At 44.2% G+C, this 24,604-nt stretch overlaps 1 protein-coding gene across 5 annotated transcripts in view; it reads left to right on the top strand.

Moving 5' to 3' along the window:
* The window catches only part of STOX2 (storkhead box 2), a 195,778-nt gene that overhangs the window by 161,759 nt on the left and 9,415 nt on the right, over positions 1 to 24,604 (top strand). For 3 of the 5 annotated variants that reach the window (XM_055567435.1, XM_055567439.1, XM_055567438.1), the window contains 2 exons: positions 15,136 to 15,288; positions 21,879 to 24,144. In XM_055567435.1, the coding sequence (XP_055423410.1) occupies positions 15,136 to 15,288; positions 21,879 to 24,144 (2,419 nt within the window). Of the gene's footprint in view, positions 1 to 15,135; positions 15,289 to 21,878; positions 24,277 to 24,304; positions 24,354 to 24,604 lie in introns of those variants that run through there. The other 2 variants (XM_055567436.1, XM_055567437.1) reach the window with 2 other exon arrangements.

Raw genomic sequence — 24,604 nt, 5'->3', positions numbered from 1 at the left:
TATTTCTGAGAGTCGTAAGTGCAATTTGTGATAATAACTAGAACATTTCAAAATAGTACAAACCCTACCTTGGGCAGGCCCCTTGAACTCTCTTTGCTCTCATATCCACCCCCATAGTTCACCCTTTCACTGAAGGAAAGAACGCTTGTTTCCTTTCTTCATTGTGAAGTTGTGTCTTCCATGTGACTAATACTTAGCATCTTCAAAGCAAAGTTGAGGATGTTGAGTCAGTTTCAAAGGATGTTTGGTCACGTCATACCATATTGAGAATATAATGTCCCCACACCCATCAATTCTGCTCATCCTTAAAGACCTTATTCAAAATCTGCCTCCCACAGAAGGGTTTCTCTGATTGTAGGAGGTCATTTCTTAGTCCTATTATAGAATTAACTTCTCTAGATAGATAGATGTAATTAGACCAGATTCCTATTAAAGGAGTTAATCTGCTAGCCATTCAAGTATTTTATTCTTATATCTCTTCTGAGGATGTTTGAAACAGTAATTTGAACATATTATAATTGCTTGTATTTTTACACATTTATATCATGTTTCCCCATATAAATTGTAAGCCCACTGAAGGCAAAGATGAAGAGTTGTGCCTTCCTCTACAATTCATTTCTCTAGTGGTTGCCCTCACATGGAAAGCGGGCAGTAAGTAGTTGATGAAGAACAGAGATGGTTCAAAAAGCATTAATTTGTCATAGAGGGTGAGAATGCTGTTTGTGCATTTTAATAGTCTTCTTTGGGATGGGTTAATGCTGAGGTAGACCTCAGGAGTTAAATGTAACTCTAGAAATGATGATTGTTCTTACTTTGAGGTATGTTTACAGACAGCAGCTTACACTGCCGGTAAAGGATTGTTGTTGTTAAGACCAGATGTGAAGGTGAGTCCCTTAAATATGGACACTGGTTATGATTTACTTGAATAGGAAGAATAATATTCTTGGACAAACTGTTCTTAAGTAGGGAGTAAGCTTCCACGGTGGCTCAGATGATAAAGAATCTGCCTGCAATGCAGGAGACCTGTGTTGGATCCCTGGGTTGGGAAGATCCCCTGGAGAAGGAAATGACAACCCACTCCAGTGTTCTTGTGTGGAGAATTCCATGGGCAGAGGAGCCTGGCAGGCTAAGGTCCATGGGGTTGCAAAGACTTCTGATGTTTTGTATGGCAGTCACTTTTTTGAATTCTATAGGATGTTTTCCTTAGAGGAAATGATTATGGTGACTCTTTGCATCCCAGGTTCCATTAGAAATTATTTAACTCCTAGCATCACTGATCTTTAGCACATAAGGGTACTGAAGTGCTGAGTTTCCTTTCCCTTTCTTAGGTAAAAGATCGGCCCAGCCAAAAAATCTTAAAATAGGCCAACTTTCTCTATATCCCTGTGACTCTGTCCAAACAATTTCCCGTCTTTTAGTGTTTTTCTATTTCCAAAATCCCTGTGTAATGCATATTTCCCAATCCTTTCCAGCCCAATAATACATCCTAAATGCTATATGTTATAATAGGTTATATCTTAACTTTTCTACCTCCCAGGCAAAATATTCCATTCACTCAGTGCCCATGCTCATAGGCAAGAATCAAGAGGTGAGCAATCTAATCAATCTAATTCACGCCAGAGTGAGAACGACTACTGCCCTCTCTGTTTCCCACTGATGCCTTAGATTATTTCTTAAAAGCTTTTTTTAAAGGATCAAATTATTTTTTATTAGTAGAAATTCAAACATCATAAAAGAGTAAATGGAATAAATTTAGGTAGGCTTGGGGATGGTCATTTTAATACTAACTGCTGCTAAGTCACTTCAGTCTTGTCCGACTCTATGCCACCCCATAGACGGCAGCCCACCAAGGCTCTCCTGTCCCTGGGATCCTCCAGGCAAGAACACTGGAGTGGGTTGCCATTTCCTTCTCCAATAATACTAACTACTTACTTATTAAATATCTGTTATGTCTCAAGGACCATGTCAGCACTCAGCATCCATTATCTCATTTAATCCCTTCCATAACTCTATGAGGTGAGCATCATAGTGTATACCTTAGGGAAAAAGACAATGAGACTCAAAAAAAAAAAATGAATTAATTTGCTCCAAATGACACAGCTAATGAGGAACAGAACTGGGCTCTGAACTTAAAGTTTTGGCTAACAAAGTCTGTGGCCTCTACCACTGTCTTGTAATGCCATACTTTTGAAAAAAAAGTTACTTCTGGTACAGTGTGTTGGGAGTTTCCTCTGTGTGTGTGCATGTGTGTCTGGCTTTTTGTATCTCTCGTCCCTCTGTACCTGTCTATAGTTCTTTCAATAACAGTTGGAAGGGGTGGTAGATGTACAGTCCTTGGGGAGCTGGTTGCAGTCGTTCTATATGATTTGATTTTAATTTGGGAATTATCAACATATATTTTTGAACTGTATTTAATTGTTCTATTATGATTGTATTTTATAGAAGTTGGTCACAGTGTAGTTAGGACCTAAACAGATTAAGCAAAGACTGCAAAGGTTGAGAATTAGCTATGATGATTCTAACTTAGGAAGAATGAAAGAGAGTGACTCTGGAAATTTTAGATTGATTCATATTGAACTATAGTTGAGAAATAGCATCCATGGATTTTGGAGCATCTGCTATGTCTCTGTTGTCAGGCTAGGTTCCCATACGGAATGGAGACGGAAGAGAAGTAGCTTAAAATAGAAATTTAGATGCTGTCCTATGTGATGTGCTTATAACGAAGAAAAGGAAAACACATATTACACAGGACTCTGGTTAGCCAAGTTCCTTACAGAGTTGGGGCTTTCCTGGTAGCTCAGTTGGTAAAGAATCTGCCTGCAATGCAGGAAACCCAGGTTTGATTCCTGGGTTGGGAAGATCCGCTGGAAAAGGGATAGGCTACCCACTCCAGTATTCCTGGGCTTCCCTTGTGGCTCAGCTGGTAAAGAATCCACCTGCAATGCGAGAGACCTGGGTTCAATCCCTGGGTTGGGAAGATCCCCTGGAGAAGGGAAAGGCTACCCACTACATTATTCTGGCCTGGAGAATTCTGCGGGCTTTATAGTCCATGGGGTCACAAAGAGTCGGACACAACTGAGCGACTTTCACTTACAGAATTGCATGACATCTGAGAGCTCTTATTACCTGTGGTCATCTAGGACTGGTATTTCACTGTGATTTTATTGCTGGAGGTAAACGGCCTTAACTTAGCTCTGCATGAGGGACTGGAGAGCGAGGAGACTGCTGATGGAAAACATCTCAGTGGTTTGTTGTTGTTTAGTTGCTAAGTCGTGTCCAACTCTTTGCCACCCTGGGAACTGTAACCCTCCAGGCTCCTCTGTCCGTGGGATTTCCCAGGCAAAAATGCTGGAGTGGGTTGCCATTTCCTTGCCCGATCTCAGTGGCTAGCAGGGTCTTACCTTGCCTCATCTATATATGTAGTACCTATTTGCTTGACAGCATTTGAGTGCCTGACGTGTCAATAGGTTTATTCTGTAGTGCCTAAATATACACACCACTTGCGTTATGATGTGGAGACTTCTTAGCAAAGCTTTGTGAATTGCAGAAACAGATGAATTGGCCCAGTGGCTCTTATTTCCATCCTGCCTTTTCAGCTCACAATCTGTTGCACTAGTGGCATGGTCTAGACGTGTTCGATCTTTGTGGTCAGAGATGTCAGTCATCATCCTTGCTGATGGTGAAGACAGCTCCTGAGCCACGGAGCTCTCACTTCTCCCTACCCATCGATTGTCTTCCCTATCTGATTCTCCACCCTTTGTGGTTTGTCCATCTCTGCTTATCCTCAGACAGTTTATTTATTTATTTTTATCAATAGTCCAATCTCAGTAATGAGAGTGTTAGCTAATATGACTAATGAAAGCTTGTAGCTTGGGGAAGATAACAGGTTTCTTCTGCAAACCAGTGAAGCAATTGATTTGTCATTAGACCTACCTAGTGCATCTCTGCATTAGATGGACTGCTAAATAGGTGATAACGGTGGACACTAACCCATTTGTATTTGTGCACATGTGCTGTCTGCCACTGTGACCACTCTTATGTAACTCTCATTAGAAGTTTCTTCAGAGAAGGCAATGGCATCCCACTCCAGTACTCTTGCCTGGAAAATCCCATGGATGGAGGAGCCTGGTGGGCTGCAGTCCATGGGGTTGCTACAAGTCGGACTCGACTGAGCGACTTCACTTTCACTTTTCACTTTCATGCATTGGAGAAGGAAATGGCAGCCCACTCCAGTGTTCTTGCCTGGAGAATCCCAGGGACGGGGGAGCCTGGTGGGCTGCCGTCTGTGGGGTCGCACAGAGTCGAACACAACTGAAGCGACTTAGCAGCAGCAGCAGCAGCAGCAGCAGCAGCTTCTTAGTAAGTCATAGCTGATCAACACCATTAACTGTAGTAATATTAACGAGACCTTCTTACTTACATTCTCTTTTGAATTAAAACAAGTTATTCAAGTAATAGCTGAGGAGTTAGACCTTTTTTACGAGAACTCCATCAAGACTTGAAATAAAGTACCAGGGAGCTTTCGAAAGAATTTAGAGAGTTTCTAAATATTAAAAAAAAAAATTTTATTGTCAGTGCCATTGATGATTGCAATTGAGATTCAACATTAAATTTCTGAGATCAGTGGCATTAAGCCAGACATGCAGTAAAACTGGTAAAAGAGCCTTTTTCAGTGCCAGTTTCCTTTTAAATTTCCGATACAGACATTTGAAAGTCAAGTACTGTAATTTGATTTCTAGGGAAAGCTGCTTAAAATGAAGCATCATGTAAGTTGATGATGCTTATGTGTTCTGCCCTGCTGAAAGGGTATTTCTGTCTGCAGGAGGGTATATAGGAAGGGGCTGTGTGTATGTTTTTTTAGAATGGCTTTAAAAAAAAAAAGAACCATCTGTTAAAAGACCCAAAAACAACATATATACATAAAATCAGGGTTAATAAATTAAACTTAATTGTAAAACACCAAGATTTGTGTGATGTTCTGCTTCTGAGAAGCTGTTCACTTAACCTCAGAGAGCTTATGATTTCCTCAGGCCCAAGGGTATGGAAGATAAACCTTGGCAACATTCTTCGTCCTCTGAACAGCTTGTTAAAGGAAAAGACTTGTATTATCGCTGTACCCACCATACATTTTACAGGCATGTTTGACTGTTTTTATGAGTCATGGTATCTACTGCGTGTGGTAATTTTACTGGCATCTATAATTTTAACTTTAGTGTTAATGTTGGCAGTCCAGAGAACAAAAAACAGGCACCCTTTGGGTCTAAGGAGCACGACTTTGAATTAGGAAAGAGTAAATTCTGAAGTCTTTATTACAAGGGAAAAATTCAGAGCTAATCTATTTTTCTGTCATTTTTAAAAATTAAATCCTACTTTTTCAGGTTGCATGGGCATTAAAATCGTTTTCTCCGGCAAGATGGAAATAGAGGTAGCCAGCAGTATTTGCTTTTATGCCAGAATTCTGCTGCCTTGATGGAGAATCAAAGAATTTGAGTCTGAAGGAATCTTTGAAACAGTGTCATCCAAACCCTCATCTTACAGAGAGGAAACAGACACAGAGTGGATAATTGCATTTTGTTAAAAGAGCCTAGGCCCTTAACAGTACCTCCTGAATGCCTTTTTTATTGGCAATTTCCCAATGATAAATTAGTACAGTTTCAGAACTACATTTATAAGGAGGTTGCTTTGTTTCATGAACTTCTTTAGGGTCAAAGGTAACTTTTGAATCCTAAGTACAGAATGAATTGACATTTACAATAGAAAACAGCATTTAAAAATAAACAGGAAAACAGCATAATTCCAAGGGAATGCTAGTATTTGGTGGGGGGAGATTATTTAAAGAAGGCTAAGATAGAAGATGAACTTCAGGGTACTTGCAAGGTTGTAGTTCATTGTGATGTGATCCACCTGGAAAAATTATGGCTTTCCTTTTCATGTACAGTTGTGTGAATATGGGTTCTTTAAGATGAAAGGAAATAGATATATGTTTGCTTTTCTGGTAGGTATCTTTTGGAAAGCTGTGGGTGTCATCTGGAAAGGGACAAATGTAAGTTGCCATGGAAGTCATGCCTTCTTAGCTGCATCCCCACCATATGCAAAGGTTGTGGAGCCCAGAGAACCTCAATTAGCAACTTGGGGGAAAGTGGCATTCATAGAAAACTGAGCTTTATTATAGTTCTTTTTTTTCCCTACAAAAAGAACCAAGATAGGAATAATTTTGGAACTCGAGTGCCCAGAGGTTTGGGGTATCTAAGAGGCACACTCAAATAGATTTCTTGAAAGGATGAATTATGTGAGAGAGGATTTTTAAAAATAATTCCAGCTAAAGTAACTGTCCTGAAGTTGGAAGGGAGAATAGATAGAGTTAAATAGTAAAAATGCACGTGCATTTGTCCTTATATTTCTGAGGTAAAAGTCACCAGCTGTAAAAGATGAAAGAGGAAGTTGGCATATGGGTGATTTCTGCCTGTTGTCCCAGACCCTCCTTGTCAATTTCTCAGTGATGGTAATGGTCACCAGTTTGTTACCCACAGTTGCACCAGAGTTGATTTTCTAACACAAACATGTCATGTATAGATAATTCCTCTGTATAAATATCAGAGTTCCCATCAGCATCAGGGGTAAAGTCTCAGCCTTCTGGTCACCCAGGATCTGGCTCCTACGGTTCTCTCCATCTCAACCCCCAGCCTGCTCCAGCTGTGCCAGAGGACACCCCTAGCTCCCCAGCTCAGCCTTGCGCATGCTCACTCCCGCTTCTAGTCCAGCTGCTCCATCCTTCCCTCCTCCCATCACCATGGATACGTTTATCTCCGCCCTCATGCTTCTCTGCTGACCTTACATGAAAGCAGTGGCCACATATTCACGGAGATATTTGAAATCGAATGTGAAATGTTTTTAAAATCGAAGACGTGTACTTAGAATTGTAATATTGCCACGCCTTCTCACATTTTAAATTCATTTCACAGAAGTTTGCTCAACGCTTACTCAGTCCAAGGCACTGTGCTTGGCTTGATCTGAACAATCCTGGATTTGACAAATGTCCCCTGAGGACAGTACTTAAATGGATGTTTGTAAGAAAATAAAGCTGAAATAAAACCTATTTATCCCCGCTTTCTAGAACAATAGCACAGCGTTATAGCAGTTTAGAAAGAATTGGCTAGCCCACAAAGTAGCTGTGAACTTTTACAGGAATTGTCTGTATGAATATGTTCAGAACTAATTCTGGCAGTAGAAAAATCCATCCTATAAATTAGACAAATAACAATTCATCCTTTATGCAAAATGTGGTTGTTTCTGTAGATTATGGTGACCAGTAACATTATAGCAGTATTTATATTCCCTTGTTTTCTTCTTTGACCATAAATGTGGTCCACCTATTGGAAGAATTTTCTAGTAGCATGTTTTAAGAGTGACTAGTTGGCTCCTTAAGTAGGTTTGACCTAAGAGCCAAAGAAAATCATGGTAACCTTGAATAATGTATTATGTTGTGTTGATCGACACCTATAATTCCTTTTATTCCCTAAGTGCATGTCTTAATCCTCACATAATATATAGTTATTTTTTCTGTGGTAACTGCTGTGTTTTGGGGGAGAAATTAACAGGGAGAATCTTAGAAATTACATGGTTAAGTACATTTAGTCTCTCATTAAATTTTGTGTTTGTTTTGCAAATTATTCAACCCTTTAAGTACCCTGAGCATTTCTTCAAATTTTGTTATAAATGGAAATTCATTCATTCAGCACACATGTCCTGGGTGTCTAGTGTGGTCTCTGCTTTATTCTAGGCACCGAAATCAGCACACATGTCCTGGGTGTCTAGTGTGGTCTCTGCTTTATTCTAGGCACCGAAAGCATAGTGGGAATGTGGGGTTCACCTTTTCTTCTGCCACGGAGCTTGTGTTCTAGTGGGTGAGACAGACAGTAAACCAGTACACAAAAGCACACATGCACGCAGTCAGAGAGTGAAGACAGGGGCTTGGTAAGGCCCTGGTACCAATTCCTCTGTGTGTGTGTGTGTGTGTGTGTGTGTGTGTGTGTGTGTGTTGGGGGTGGGACTTCCACTCTACCAGCAAGTCTGCGACACCAGCTGAGTATCCTACAATTCACCGCAATTCCAACACCATCTGTCTGAACGCATCAGATCCCACGGGTTCAGGCCTTGGTCCACAGACTGCCCTCACCCCAGCCCACCCCAAGCCTGACTTCAGATGCCAGTGACAAGTCCAGATTGTGGCTGTGCTTCTGAAAGACCAGGCAGTGGATTGGAGGCGTCCATGACCCCCTCCTTGGGTTCAGTTACTTTTCTGGAGCAGCCTACGGGGAGAAACCTTTCAGTTACTAGAGTAAGTAATAGTTTAAAATAAGAAGATTGTAAAAGAATGCACTTCAGGAAGAGCCAGATGGGAGAGACGCACAGTGCAGGGTGTAAAGAAAGGACATGGAGCTCCATGCCCTCCCCAGGTTCACCCCCGCCCCAATTGCCACATGCTCAGCAATCTTAGAAGCTCTCTGAACCCCATCCTTTGGGTTTTCACGGAGGCTTCGTAACATAAGCATGCTTGATTAAGTCATTGGCCACTGGGGATTGATTCAACCTTTAGCGCTTGTCTCCTCCCTGGAGGTTGGGGGCTGGGCTGAGAGTTCCAGCCCTCTAACCACGCGGTTGGGCTTTCAGGTGGCGCTAGTGGTAAAGAACCCACCTGCCAATGCAAGAGACATAAAGAGACGTGGGTTCAATCCCTGGGTTGGGAAGAGCCCCTGGAGAAGGGAATGGCAACCCACTCCGGTATTCTTGCCTGGAGAATCCCATGGACCAAGGAGACTGGCGGGCTATACTCCATAAGGTTGCAAAGAATCGGACATGACTGAAGCGACTTAGCATGCACATACAACCACGTGGTTGGTTCTCCAACAAAGATACCTTGGTCTGTCTCATCACTTAGGAAATGGCACGGGTTTTAGGAGCTGTGTGCCAGACTTGAGGACAAAGACCAAACATGCATTTCTTATTATAAACCGCAGTATCAGGTAACATGAGAGGGAGTGTGCTGTGGTTTTAGGATAGCATTAGATCTGGTGCCCTGTGCAGGGCTCCTCAAGGAGGCCCCGTTTAAAAGGAGACCCAGAGAAGGAAAAGCAGCCCGTCTGGATAGAAGTGCCAGGAGCCCCCCAGATGGGGGCTCAACAAAGACAGAGGCTGTGAATGGGGGAAAGGTGGGTGAGTTCAAAGAACAACAGCGGTGGTGAGCCCTTTGCAAGGTGGAGGTGGGAAGGGCTGGGGGGTCCTCACAGCGGTGGGTGGACAGGCTCAGGCCAGTGTAGACCTGGCAGGAGTCCCCACCTCCTAGGTGCAGCAGGCAGTGGAGAATTTCAGGCAGGGACGCAGCATGTTTTTGGTTTTTCTAAGAACTGTCTGCTCTGCAAAGATTGGAGTGTGCGGTAGGAGGGAGGACTAGGAATCATCAAGCTATTGTGATGGACCAGGTGAGGGGGCACAGAGGCCTGGGGTAGGGGTCACACTGGAGATGGATTGGAGAGAGGAGAAACACGTGGGCACAGTGGATATAGGATGGCTGATGGGGCTGGGGGTGGGACCGGAGTGGGACATGCTTTATCTTCAGTTCAGTTCAGTCACTCAGTCGTGTCCTACTCTTTGCAACCCCATGAATCGCAGCATGCTAGGCCTCCCTGTCCATCACCAACTCCCGGAGTTCACTCAAATTCATGTCCATCGAGTTGGTGATGCCATCCAGCCATCTCATCCTCTGTCGTCCCCTTCTCCTCTTGCCCCCAATCCCTCCCAGCATCAGAGTCTTTTCCACTGAGTCAACTCTTCGCATGAGGTGGCCAAAGTACTGGAGTTTCAGCTTTAGCATCATTCCTTCCAAAGAAATCCCAGGGCTGATCTCCTTTAGGATGGACTGGTTGGACCTCCTTGCAGTCCAAGGGACTCTCAATTCAGAGTCTTCTCCAACACCACAGTTCAACAGCATCAATTCTTTGGCGCTCAGCCTTCTTCACAGTCCAAGTCTCACATCCATACATGAGCACTGGAAAAACCATAGCCTTAACTAGACGGACGTTTGATGGCAAAGTAATGTCTCTGCTTTTTAATATTGCTATCTAGGTTGGTCATAACTTTTCTTCCAAGGAGTAAGCGTCTTTTAATTTCATGGCTGCAATCACCATCTGCAGTGATTTTGGAGCCCCCCAAAATAAAGTCTGAGACTGTTTCCACTGTTTGCCCATCTATTTCCCATGAAGTGATGAGACCAGATGCCATGATCTTCGTTTTCTGAACTTTGAGCTTTAAGCCAACTTTTTCACTCTCCTCTTTCACTTTCATCAAGAGGCTCTTTAGTTCCTCTTCACTTTCTGCCATAAGGGTGATGTCATCTGCATATCTGAGGTTATGGAGATTTCTCCTGGCAATCTTGATACCAGCTTGTGCTTCTTCCAGCCCAGCGTTTCTCATGATGTACTCTGAATATAAGTTAAATAAGCAGGGTGACAATATACAGCCTTGACGTACTCCCTTTCCTATTTGGAACTGGTCTGTTGTTCCATGTCCAGTTCTAACTGTTGCTTCCTGACCTGCATATAGGTTTCTCAAGAGGCAGATCAGGTGGTCTGGTATTCCTATGTCTTTCAGAATTTTCCACAGTTTATTGTGATCCACACAGTCAAAGGCTTTGGCATAGTCAATAAAGCAGAAATAGATGTTTTCCTGGAACTCCCTTGCTTTTTCCATGATCCTGCGGATGTTGGCAATTTGATCTTTGATTCCTCTGCCTTTTCTAAAACCAGCTTGAACATCTGGAAGTTCACGGTTCACGTATTGCGGAAGCCTGGCTTGGAGAATTTTGAGCATTACTTTAATAGCATGTGAGATGAGTGCAATTGTGCGGTAGTTTGAGCATTCTTTGGCATTGCCTTTCTTTGGGATTGGAATGAAAACTGACCTTTTCCAGTCCTGTGGCCACTGCTGAGTTTTCCAAATTTGCTGGCATATTGAGTGCAGCACTTTCACAGCATCATCTTTCAGGATTTGAAATAGCTCAACTGGAATTCCATCACCTCCACTAGCTTTGTTTGTAGTAATGCTTCCTAAGGCCCACTTGACTTCACGTTCCAGGATATCTGGCTCTAGGTGAGTGATGACACCATCATGATTATCTTGGTCATGAAGATCTTTTTGTACAGTACTTCTGTGTATTCTTGCCATCTCTTCTTAATATCTTCTGCTTCTGTTAGGTCCATAGCATTTCTGTCCTTTATCGAGCCCATCTTTGCATGAAATGTTCACTTGGTATCTCTAGTTTTCTTGAAGAGCTCTCTAGTCTTTCCCATTCTGTTGTTTTCCTCTATTTCTTTGCATTGATCGCTGAGGAAAGCTTTCTTATCTCTCCTTGCTATTCTTTGGAACTCTGCATTCGATGCTTTTATCTTTCCTTTTCTCCTTTACTTTTCACTTCTCTTCTTTTCACAGCTATTTGTAAGGCCTCCCCAGACAGCCATTTTGCTTTTTTGCATTTCTTTTCCATGGGGATGGTCTTGATCCCTGTCTCCTGTACAATGTCACGAACCTCCGTCCATAGTTCATCAGGCATTCTATCTATCATATCTAGTCCCTTAAATCTATTTCTCACTTCCACTGTATAATCATAAGGGATTTGAGTTAGGTCCTACCTGAATGGTCTAGTGGTTTTCCCTTCTTCAATTTAAGTCTGAATTTGGCAATAAGGAGTTCATGATCTGAGCCACAGTCAGCTCCTGGTTATATTTTTGCTGACTGTATAGAGCTTCTCCATCTTTGGCTGCAAATAATATAATCAGTCTGATTTCGGTGTTGACCATCTGGTGATGTCCATGTATAGAGTCTTCTCTTGTGTTGTTGGAAGAGGGTGTTTGCTATGACCAGTGTGTTCTCTTGGCAAAACTCTATTAGCCTTTACCCTGCTTCATTCCGTATTCCAAGGCCAAATTTGCCTGTTACCCCAGGTGTTTCTTGGTTTCCTACTTTTGCATTCCAGTCTCCTATAATGAAAAGGACCTTCTTTTTTGGATGTTAGTTGTAAAAGGTCTTGTAGGTCTTCATAGAACCGTTCAACTTCAGCTTCTTCAGCATTACTGATTGGGGCATAGGCTTGGATTACTGTGATATTGAATGGTTTGCCTTGGAAACGAATAGAGATCATTCTGTCGTTTTTGAGATTGCATCCAAGTACTTAGTGCAGTATAAAAACAAAGACGATGTGGAAGAGTTATTCAGAGCATCCACATTTCATTTGGTTCTCTAACCGGAGTTTAAAGTCATTCCACATATTCAGCCTTATAGTGAAACTGAGCTTTTTCAATATAAATGCATTTCAGGGGCACTTGAGGCTTCCTTGCCTCTTACAGTTGGCTGCAAAGAAATTAACTGAGAAGACTGCTAAACGTTTGACCTTTGTTAGTTAAACTAAATAATTTCTGCTAAAAGCATAAGGACTAGCATGACCTAAACTAGTTGGTTTTGCTAGTGGTCACTCCATTTTTATGGAAAGCTCAAGTTCCCTTTCCCCTATACAAAATCAGAAAATAGACAGACCCTCATTTAAAAGAAAATATGTAGTATTTTTGGATCTTTTGTCTTCTGAGACTATGATAATTATGATAGGCAAATTCTGGAAGGGGTTAGCCTCCCAAGCGATACACCGATACACTTGGAAGGCGCTTTGATCTCCCCACCCTTTGTCAGCTGACCCCATTGTCGTTTTCATCTGACTTATAAAATCACCCCATGTGGCCAGCCTAGCAAATCATCAAGAAACCTGCCTCCCTGCCCTCATCCTCTTCTGTGGAAGGTGGAAGGAGAGAGAAGAATGCACAGGAGAGATCATTAGAGTATCTATGACTGAGCTATGGGGCCACCGTGGGGAGGGGGGTTTGAACATCAGTCGCTCCAAATGCCCCCCACCCCCCCAACTCCACTGCATCTCAGCACCACCACTCATTCATCTTTCACACAGAACCCTTTGGAATAAGGTTGTGTTTGAATGAAGGGTACAACAGTCTTTTGAAGACTTAAATACAGTCTTCTAGGCAGTAGCAAGCTTGCCCACGGAGATGGTCCTGGCCCACATGATTCTGTCATTTTTGAGTCATTGATATGAACTGAGCTTCACTAGCCAGTGAGTGAAACTCAGATTCTGAGAACAGCCCAAAATTCTGTCTTCCACCTTCTGCCCACTGCTACCCCGCCAGATATTTGCAAGACTCTCTCCAAGGTCTGTCTGTCCATCTGTGAGACTTACATGCCACAGGCCCTGGCAGTTCGTGGGTTCAGTTCCTGGTTTCTGCTGGTTTTTATCTCCACTGGCCACCTGCTGTTCTGGACCTGGGCACTCCTCCTCTGGTTGTAGGGGAAATATCTCCTCCTTCTCAGGGAATGGAGCCACAGCAGAGCTGATTGGAGCCCCGAGGGATGCCGGGGAGATGGGAGTACTGGACTGAGCTGGGCTTGGGGACAAGGTCGGGGGCCTTTGACCTGGGGTCCCACTGCTCCATCTGGTGTACCTCTTAGACTTACCCTCTCACCTCGTGGTTTTCATCCCCAGGCGCTGTTACCTGGTTTCATCCATCAAACCATCCAGTCCATTAAAGCAAGGTTCACGTTCTTTCCCAAAGGCCCTCGAGACTCCTCCCTGCCCCAATCAAGCTAGAAGTCATATCTGGACACAGGAGGTGGTCCACCCCAGAGCACCCAGACACTGCCAGGCAGTGGAGGGGGGTTGCTCAGTGTCATAGGTTGGCCTGGGTCCAGTTCTGGCGCGTCAGGGTGATTTATAACAAGGGTGAAATCCTACTTGGAAGCAGAGGAGGAGAGATTATGTAAATCCATATGAAAAAGAAGCTTCAAAGCTCACAGATACTCTGCTGAGAGCCTCACCCCCTTTCTGAACGGCCTTTCTCAAGTGAGACCTTACAGAACCCCAGGTAGGAACAAGTGGCCCCCAGATGTCAGGAGGGATTTCCCTGCCCTCCACCTCTCCCTCTGCCTGCCCTCAGAAGCCTCTCTGGGGGACGCTGGAGATCCTTTCTCAGAACATGACTTGAAAATCACACTGTGATACAAGATTGCAGCAAGGGAGACAGTTACATGCACCGAATGTTGCCACCTCCCCGAGAGCCATGTGGGGCCCCTCCACCTGCTGTTTCAGATCCATATGTGTGTGGGAGGCCACAGGTCCTGCTGGATGGTAGGCCCATCCTCCACATGGCCACCATCGTGTCTTCCTGAAATTCACATCTGACTCTTTCACTCCTTGAATTCCCTCATAGGATGAAGCCCTTGGGCACTCAGTTCTTTGCTCATAGTTGTCCCCCTTCTCTGCGGCTCCCCAGAAAATAGCCCTGCACCTCGCAGGCTGCTGGCACACTCCCACTTCAGCCCCAGATTCAGGTTACACGACCTCGGAAAAACCTTCCCTCACTTCCTGCTTCTCAGTCCCATCCTCACCTCCAGGTGTGTACATCACCCTCCCCCTCTGCCCCAGATTATTGTTCAGCCTTCTGCATAGGGAACTTTTCGTCTGTCTGTCTGTCTCTTCCACTTACATAGAAACTCCTTGAGGGCAGAGATGTTGGTGGGAGGGAGCTTATTCACTCTCCCAGGTGCTTCTCAAGCCCCCAGAAAATGCTGATGTGCAGAGGGCGCCCAGAGTTGAATGAATGAATCTGCAAGGTACCACGAGTGCGCTTGTTGAGATGTGCATGACAGTCATTAAACAAATCAGCTCTAAGTTAAAGAAAAAAAAACAGAGATCATTGGTAAAAAGCTTCACAGTTGCACGCCTTTCAGTAGTAAGTCTATTCCAACGAGAGCTCAGGTTTTAAAGGCAAGTTTTCTTTGTGGAGGCAGCTGAAGCTTCTGCTGTTCTGTGCAAGTCTTTCCACCCGAGTGCACGTGGCTGTGGCAGTAACACATTTCAGGGTTGAGGGTTGATTGTATTTGCAGCACAGGGAATAGGTGAGTCATGGGAGGGGTGTGTGTGTGTGTGTGTGTGTGTGTGTGTGTTTGCAAGGGTGTGTGTGTGTGTGTGTGTGACAAGTGTCTGGGTCTTAACGAACTGCTTACTTGGTAATTGTCTTTCTACAGGTGATGTATCACCAATCAGTATGTCTCCCATCAGTCAATCTCAGTTTATCCCACTTGGGGAAATCCTTTGCTTGGCCATCTCCGCAATGAACTCGGCAAGAAAACCTGTCACCCAAGAAGCACTGATGGAGCACCTGACCACCTGTTTCCCAGGTAATGGGAAAAGGGTGATATACTTTCCAAATGGATGCGCACTCTGGCCACCCTGGGACTTTATATGGACACTTCATCCCATGATTAAATTCAATAGGAAAAAAAAAAAGTCTTTGCCAAAACCAACCAGTGACTTTTCTTAGCTCCACAATTAAAAATCAAGGCATCAGTGTTACTTCAAAAATAATTTGCCACCTTCAACTGTAATAATTTCTCATTGGCAATGAGGGCAAGAAACTAAATCAGAATCCACAAAGAACTCTGTGAAAACTACCACAATTCCATTTAACCTTTACAGCTCAACCTTCCTAAAGTATGTGAGCATCTTGATTCATGGCAGGTTTTGTTTCCTGCCTGCTTTCTTTCTTTTCTTCCTTTCTTATCTCCCTTTTTTTTTCTTTTCTTCCTTTGATTTTCTGCTTTTCTTTTGGTGTCATTTAATGGCACCCCACTCCAGTACTCTTGCCTGGAAAATCCCATGGATGGAGGAGCCTGGTAGGCTGCAGTCCATGGGGTCGCTGAGAGTCAGACACGACTGAGTGACTTCACTTTCACTCTTCACTTTCGTGCATTGGAGAAGGAAATGGCAACCCACTCCAGTGTTCTTGCCTGGAGAATCCCAGGGATGGGGGAGTCTGGTGGGCTGCCATCTATGGGGTCACACAGAGTCGGACATGACTGAAGCAACTTAGCAGCAGCAGCAGCAAGCTACTTCAGGGAGGAAGTGATGGCACCCCACTCCAGTACTCTTGCCTGGCAAATCCCATGGATGGAGGAGCCTGGTGGGCTGCAGTCCATCGGGTCGCTAGGAGTCGGACACGACTGAGCGACTTCACTTTGACTTTTCACTTTCATGCATTGGAGAAGGAAATGGCAACCCACTCCAGTGTTCTTGCCTGGAGAATCCCAGGGACGGGGGAGCCTGGTGGGCTGCCGTCTATGGGGTCGCACAGAGTCGGACACGACTGAAGCGACTTAGCAGCAACAAGCTACTTCAGAATAGAACAATTTAGAAAGCTTAATACTCTTCAAATTCTATTTGAAAAATGCATTTCAATGACAGTTCTAAAACTTTGGAAGGATTTAGCTATCATATTTATATTTTTGTTTTTTAAAGCTTAGACTGTTTACTTTTTCATAGTTTACTATTTGAGAATAAAGTTTTGAAGTCTAGCTGAATATTATTAAAATAGTCAAACTTTTATTTTTAATGCATATGTTATAAGTCGAAAAAATAGTCTAGATTTTGACCTCTATTCCTGTTTTGGACATTCACATTCTAAAGAGTTTTTTAGTAAGAAGTTTTCTAGTGAAAATATCTGTAGGCTGATACTTAAGCCCTTTTATCATGCTTCTGTATTGCTTGAATTTTTTAAAACAACTTTTATATACCAGTTCGCATTACAGAAATATAGATATTTTTTAAAAGATCTGAAAAGAACAATTGTTGCTTTTCATTTTTCTAAATAGGTCTGCATACTATTATATGTAGAGTGGGTAAGCAACAAAGTCATACTATATAGCACCAGAAACTGTATTTGGTCTCCTGTGATAAACCATAATGGGAGAGAATATAAAAAGAATATATATATATATATATAGGTATGTATAACTGAATTACTTTGCCATAGAGCAGGAATTAATACAACATTGTAAATCAACCAAACTTTAATTAAGAATAAGTAAATAGGTCCTCATCCCTCCAGAATGATCAGTTAAATTGGACCAGTACATGTTAAGTTGTTACACATGGATCTTCCTGGGAGGAAAGTGACTGCTTATGGACTTGACATTGGCTTTGGAGTTTGCTGGAGACTGTTGGCGTGATCTATGCTGTATTCTGTCTCCAATTCATCCCCTTAAATCGCTTCCTACTGAATTCTTCCTCGGTCAGCGTCCTTCATGAACACAAAGAAATCATCCGAAGAAACCCATTAAGTTTTCAGTCTAAAGTTCTTACCATACAGAACATGAGCATGTGTGCTCTGTTCCAACAGTTGTCAGACTTGCAAGATTAAAGCAATATGTGTCTAAATAACCTCCCATCGGCATGCAGTATATTTAAATAGCTATTTTTGCTTTGGGAGATGGAAAGATATAGATAAGGAGAAAGGTCAGATTCCAGCCCTATATTAATATAGAGCTCACCTTTGCTCTTTACACCAACAGAATCTGAACTCATGATGAACTTTGGGAATGGAATCTGGATGTGATGGAATATGCAATCCTTGACAGTCTCCATCACAGCCATCCCTTTACAAGTGCGCCCTACAGATTTCTAGTGGAACCCTGAACTTCATAGATAATTGGAAATAATCTGTCATTATACTCAGGCTTAATAGTAAAATAAAAATCATAGATATCAGTGACTTTCAGCTAAAGCTTTGAAAACTCCCAGTTAAGGGTATGGAAAACGGATTGGACAGGGAATGTTTCTACTTGTTTTTTTCCAATTAAACATTATTTGATTGATGTGCTTGAAAATCCCCGTCAAAACTTTAGCTGTAAATTCTCTCTGGAAACTCTTATTCCTTCATTTGTGAACAACCAGAAAGCATGTTCTTCCTGGTAGTAGACATGATTACATTGCAGTCATGATTCCGTGTAGTTTCCTGAGTTTTCTAAGATCAGCACTTGGAAGGCCTCCAATCAGCAGATTCTATAGTACAATGGAATTTTTGTCTTATAGCTATAATAGCTATAGCTATTTTTGTTATAATAGCTGTTTTTAATGAATGACCCTTCAGCTTTCCTTTATTGTAACAGCGTAGTAACTTGTCAATCATGAATTCTTCTAAATGAGGCTTACCATTTTTTGAAAAACTTCCGTTAACAATGTTGGTCAAAAGTACGCTACCATGTAGGACAGAGTCAGTTTCAAATATGAGTTTGTCATCTGGTGCTGTGGTTCACAGCTCTAGTGGTCGTCATTCGTGAGACTCTAATGTGAATAATGTCTTATTCTGAAAGTTGGATTCTGTGTGACTGCTGCCCCCTGAAGTTGTTCAGCAGAACTGGAATACTTCATAGGGCTACTCACAGGGTAAAGAAGCTACGTTGTTCCTCTTCTGTGCAAGCATTTTCTGTTGTATGTTGGCTCTCACAAATTGCAAATATATGGCTTGGGTTACAACCCAATTCAGTTGGAACTCATTCTTGTTTTGAAAAGAAACTATCATACAATGTTTTGAAATTTTTTTGATATTATATCAGCCTTAATAACCAACATACATTTGCATACAAATCAACATACATTTCTCAAGAGGAGAGCCTTAAACAAAAAGGAAACCTTGCCGCTCAAAAATTAAATAATTATGTTAAACAATACATCATTCAGAAGTACTGTTAACCTTTTCTACCTTGGTCATGAAGAGTGCCTTCTGAAGCATGCATGTGTACTAAGTCGCTTCAGTCATCTCCAACTCTTTGCCACCCCATAAACTGGAGCCCGCCAGGCTCCTCTGTCCATGGGATTCTCCAGGCAAGAGTTCTGGAATGCGTAGCCATTCACTTCTCCAGGGGGTCTTCCTGACCCAGAGCTGGAACTTGCATCTGTTACATCTCTGAATATGTAGATTCCATCATACATGGACTCTCTCCCCTTGAGAACTGCAGGCCATTTCTAGTGTTTTTGTATTTTACTTTCTTAGTTTTGAAAGGACTGGGGGAGCCTAACCTCTCAGCTTACCCAGTTATTCTAGGTGGTTACACAATGTTCTTTGATGGTAATCAGAGTTTCCATGGCTCCTGACCCAAAGTTGAGACTGCTGATAGCTAATATTTGTGAGCGCTCCCTGTGTCAGGCACTATTCTACATACAGTAAACTCATTTAAACTCACAGCATCCCTCTGAAGATAGGTACTATTGCTGTCCTGCTTCCCTGGTGGCTCAGACAGTAAAGAATCTGCCTGCAGGGCGGGAGACCTGGGTTCTATTCCTGGGTCAGAAAGATCCCCTGGAGAAGGGAATGGCTACCCACTCTGCTATTCTTGCCTGGAGAATCCCATGGACAGAGGAGCCTGGCGGGCTGCAGTGCATGGGGTTGCAAAGAGCTGGACATGACTGAGCGACTAAGCATGCACAGATTATTATTGTCTAAATTTTGATGACACTAAGTCGAGGCTCAGACTGCCTCAACTACCAGCTGCAGTAGTTCTCTAGAGCAGTCTTAACAAAGTCCAGACATCTATTGTCGTACAGTTCTGGATACTACAATTCCAAGATCAACACATCGGCAGGGTGGGTTGGTGTCTTCTGCAGGCTGTGAGAGAAGAATCTGTCCCAGCCTCTCCCTGGGGCTAGTAGTTATCTGCCTTCTACCAGTTCCTCTTCTCATTGTGATATCTCTGTGTCCAGGTTTCCCCTTTGTAGAAGAACACCAGACATAGTGTGCATCAGGGCTCACTCTAATGACCTCACTTTAACTTGGTTATCTCTATAAAGACCCCATGTCCAAATAAGGTAACATTCTAGGCTACTGGGGATGAGGACTTACATATGAATATAGGGGGCAGGGGGACTCACACTTAATTCAACCAGTAACATCAGCTACCAGTGGTGAAGCTGGAATTTGGATCCTTGCAGTCTGATCCAGGAGCCCGAGCGTTCAGTCTCCCCTGAAATTGCCATTTTTGTGGGTCAGACATGGTTGCATATTGCCAGGATGATTCCACCTGACCTATTTCCAAATGATATCATTCAGGTCAGTCTTCGAAATATGATCACCCTTGATTTGTGGCACTGAGGAAGAGAGAACATTAAAGAAATTAAATTTGCTACAGCCTGGAGAATTTATACTCTCTGAAGAATGTATGTTCTTAATCGTGTCTTTAAGCGTGTTAAGACAGCGCGTAAACGTGCACACAAAACTCTGAAAACAGTCACTGTACAGAAGGGTATCTGTGATTTTCTTGTGGAACATCTATCTAGAGAATACAGCAGTTTGAGACTCGGTGATCAGATGGATGTAAGAGCCTGTAAGCTTTCACTGGTGTGTTTATTAGCGCTCTCCATGAACCTCCTTTTGCTTCTGACAGAGGGAGGAAGGTCTCACCTAAATATCATCACTGCTGTAATCACAGGCAAATTTGAGGATGATGATTTCAGAATTGGAAAGTACATCCTAAACAATGGTCAAGTCTAGTTGCCCTTTTATATAATTTATAAAATTAAGTTTATTAAATAAACTTAATCTTGGAATGAGAGTATGGAGCGGCTTCAAGTGTATGTGGTAGCCTCTATATATTAGATTCCTTTTCAATACCAGGATGGCTCTCTTAACCATGACTTTCTGGTTGCTTTTTTTTTTTACTTTACAATATTGTATTGGTTTTGCCATACATCAACATGAATCCGCCACGGGTGTACACGTGCTCCCCATCCTGAATCCCCCTCTTACCTCCCTCCCCATGCCATCCCTCCGAGTCATCCCAGTGCACCAGCCCCAAGCATCCTGTATCCTACATCAATCCTGGACTGGTGATTCATTTCTTATATGATATTATATATGTTTCAATGCCATTCTCCCAAATCATCCCACCCTCTCCCTCTCCCACAGAGTCCAAAAGACTGTTCTATACATCTGTGTCTCTTTTGCTGTCTCGCATACAGGGTTATCATTACCATCTTTCTAAATTCCATATATATGTGTTAGTATACTGTATTGGTGTTTTTCTTTCTGGCTTACTTCAGTCTGTACAATAGGCTCCAGTTTCATCCACCTCATTAGTTGCTTTTATTGAAAGTCTTTTCTGTAAACTTACAAGATACTGAAAACGTTTTTTCTTCATTTAAGGATATTCTGTCTTTGGGACATCTCTGGCAGTCCAGTGGTTAGGACTCTGCACTTCCATTGCAGGGGGTCTCAGGTTCGATCTCTGGTAGGCGAACTAAAATCCATCATGCCATGCAGGGCAGCCAAAATAAAATTCTGTCTTGAACAGTTCAGTTCAGTAAAGGTTTATAACAACAGTAGCCACCTAACTCCATCTAGCATCCATTTTTCTCTTCCCAGCGTTTATCTTTTCCTGTTCTGTTGGTAGTCCAATTCTATAAGAGTTATCAGAGAAAACCAGGATTCACGTTAAACTTAATGAACACCTTTGAATCCTGCTTAGTTGCTGTATGATGATACTTAGAAGCTGGGCAAAATTAACAGGATTCTGTCTTAGTCCATGTGGACTGCTATAACAGAATACCATGGACTGGGCAGCTGAAACAACAGACATTTATTTCTCACAATTCTGGGACTGGAAAATCCAAGATCGAGGCACCTGCAGATTCAGTGTCTGGTGAGAGCATCCTTCCTGGTTTGCAGACAGCCATACCCTCACATCGCAGAGAGAGAGAGCTCTAGTCTCTTCCTCTCCTCATAAAGGCACATCACGAAGGCTGCAAGCTCATGACCTCATCTGAACCTAATCACCTCCCCAAAACTCCCACCTCTTAGTAGCATTGCCCTGGGGATTAGGGCTTGAACATGGGGATCGGTTTGGGGGGGCACCATTCAGTCCATAAGCAGACTCAAAACACTCCAGAATCAACTGCACCCTGCTCCTTCCATTCTCATGAGTGTGTCCTTTGGTTTCAGGTGTTCCCACCCCAAGCCAAGAAATTCTCCGGCACACGCTGAACACGCTGGTCCGGGAGAGGAAGATCTACCCGACTCCTGATGGCTACTTCATCGTCACTCCACAGACTTATTTCATAACTCCTTCCCTCATAAGAACTAACAGTAAATGGTACCATCTGGACGAGAGGATACCTGACCGGTCTCAGTGTACCTCTCCCCAGCCGGGGACCATCACGCCCTCTGCCTCAGGCTGCGTCAGGGAAAGAACGTTGCCCAGGAACCACTGCGACTCCTGCCACTGCTGCAGGGAAGACGTGCATGGCGTGCACGCGGCCACCCTGCAGAGGAAGCCCGCCAAGGACTGCAAAGACCCTTACTGCCCTCCTTCCCTCTGCCAGGTGCCAGCCACTGAAAAGAGCAAAAGTACTGTCAACTTCTCGTACAAAACGGAAACCCTCTCCAAACCGAAAGACGGTGAAAAGCAGTCCAAGAAATTCGGGCTCAAGTTATTCCGGCTCAGCTTTAAGAAGGACAAGACCAAGCAGCTAGCCAACTTCTCCGCCCAGTTTCCTCCCGAAGAGTGGCCCCTGCGAGACGAGGACACGCCGACCACCATCCCTCGGGAGGTGGAGATGGAGATCATCAGGCGTATTAACCCGGACTTGACCGTGGAAAACGTCATGCGGCACACTGCACTGATGAAGAAACTTGAAGAAGAGAAGGCGCATCGGAGTAAAGCCGGGTCCTCCGCCCATCACAGCGGAAGAAGTAAAAAGAGCCGGACTCACCGCAAGTCCCACGGAAAGTCTCGGTCACACAGCAAGACGCGAGTGTCCAAGGGAGACCCGTCCGATGGTTCCCATCTGGATATCCCGGGCGAGAGGGAGTATGACTTTTGCGATCCTCTTACCAGGGCCCCCCGGGAGGGCTGCTTCATCATCGAACACAAAGGGGATAACTTCATCATGCATAGCAATCCGAACGTGATCGAGTCTCATTTCCCCATGACCCCAGAATGGGACGTGTCTGGGGAACTGGCCAAAAGGAGGACTGAAATGCCTTTTCCTGAGCCTTCCAGGGGAAGCTCACACTCGAAAGTGCACCGAAGCCACAGCCATACCCAGGACCGAAGGTCCAGGAACGAGAGATCCAACAAGGCCAAGGAGAGGTCCAGATCGATGGATAACTCTAAAGGCCCTCTGGGTGCTTCTTCTCTGGGGACGCCTGAAGACCTGGCCGAAGGCTGTAGCCAAGATGACCAGACCCCCAGCCAATCCTACATTGACGACAGTACTTTAAGGCCTGCACAGACTGTCGGTCATCAAAGGGCTCATGTTTCGTCTGCAAGCTATAAAGAGGTGTGTATTCCAGAAATAGTCAGTGGCAGCAAGGAACCGCCCAGCACTTGCAGCCTCTTGGAGCCAGGCAAAGCGCCAGAGAGTTTGCCATCCTTCGGTGAACTCAACTCTTGTCCAACAAAGACGGCTGCAGATGACTATTTCCAGTGCAACACCTCCAGTGAGACGGTGCTCACGGCACCGTCCCCTCTGGGGAAGAACAAAGAGGACCACGACACTCTGACCCTGGCGGAAGGGGTGAAAAAGCTGCCTCTGTCAGACAGGCAGGCCCCTCATTCCTCCAGGGAGCCTGCAGGGCACAAGGAGGAGTCGCCAAAGGGGCCGGGCGGGGGTCCAGTCGCTCCAGGCGCCGTAGTCGAAGGCCTTGCCAACGGACGCCTCATCCAGCATCACGGCACCGAGCCCAGCACCCTGGACAAGAGGAAAGAGATATTCAGCAAAGACACACTGTTCAAACCTCTTCACAGCACCTTGTCTGTAAACAGCTATCACAAATCAACCCTGTCCCTCCTCAAATCGCACCCGAAGACCCCTGCCGACACACTGGCAGGCCGATGCGAGAAACCAGAGCCGTCCCTAGGGACCTCGGCTGCCCCCGCCCTGCCGGCCTCCCAGCGTCAGCAGGAGTCAGTGGGGAACCAGGAGGCCTCTTTCGACTATTACAACGTCTCTGATGACGACGAGTCTGAGGAAGGGGCCAACAAGAACGCAGAGGAGGAGAAAAACAGAGACGATGTAGGTACCATGCAGTGGCTCCTGGAGAGGGAGAAGGAAAGAGACTTGCAGAGGAAATTTGAGAAGAACCTCACCCTGCTCGCCCCAAAGGAAGCCGACAGCAGCAGCAACCAGAGGGCCACCCATTCGGCACGTCTAGACAGCATGGACAGCAGCAGCATCACAGTGGATAGTGGATTCAACTCCCCACGGTAGGGAGCGGCGTCTGTGCGCACACACATATGTCCACCGGGGCCTGGGGCTTTATGCAGGTTAACTCAGAGTTTCTAATTTCAGTCTCAGTTCTGTGGAAGAGGGTGAAGAGTTGTGTGAGTTGTATTGTTAACAGCCTGTTTCTGACTTCTTTTTCAGGAATTGAAACAAATGTTTCTGCAGCTGTAGAGATCACCAATCTGGACTGGTGGGTTGGCTCCTTCCCGTCCAATCTAAGACCACCATTTCCCAGTATTTCGATGTTGATATTGCCACCACGCTGATAAAGGAAGGGTTGTTCGTTTTTTTTTTTTTTTTCCTTTAAGTCTTTCAAAAAACAGTAGTTTTTTTGAGTAAAATGAGTAGTCAGTGTGATGGTGGGAGGTAGGGGTTGGGAATAACTTGATTGACTCAAAGATGGGGAATCCATCTAGTGAGAATATAATAGCTCATCTCACA

The sequence above is a fragment of the Bubalus kerabau genome, chromosome 2, assembly GCF_029407905.1.
Source record: "Bubalus kerabau isolate K-KA32 ecotype Philippines breed swamp buffalo chromosome 2, PCC_UOA_SB_1v2, whole genome shotgun sequence".
Classification (NCBI taxonomy): Eukaryota; Metazoa; Chordata; class Mammalia; order Artiodactyla; family Bovidae; genus Bubalus; species Bubalus kerabau.
Note: the sequence above shows the minus strand (reverse complement) of the source record. Positions and strands in the feature narration are given on the sequence as shown.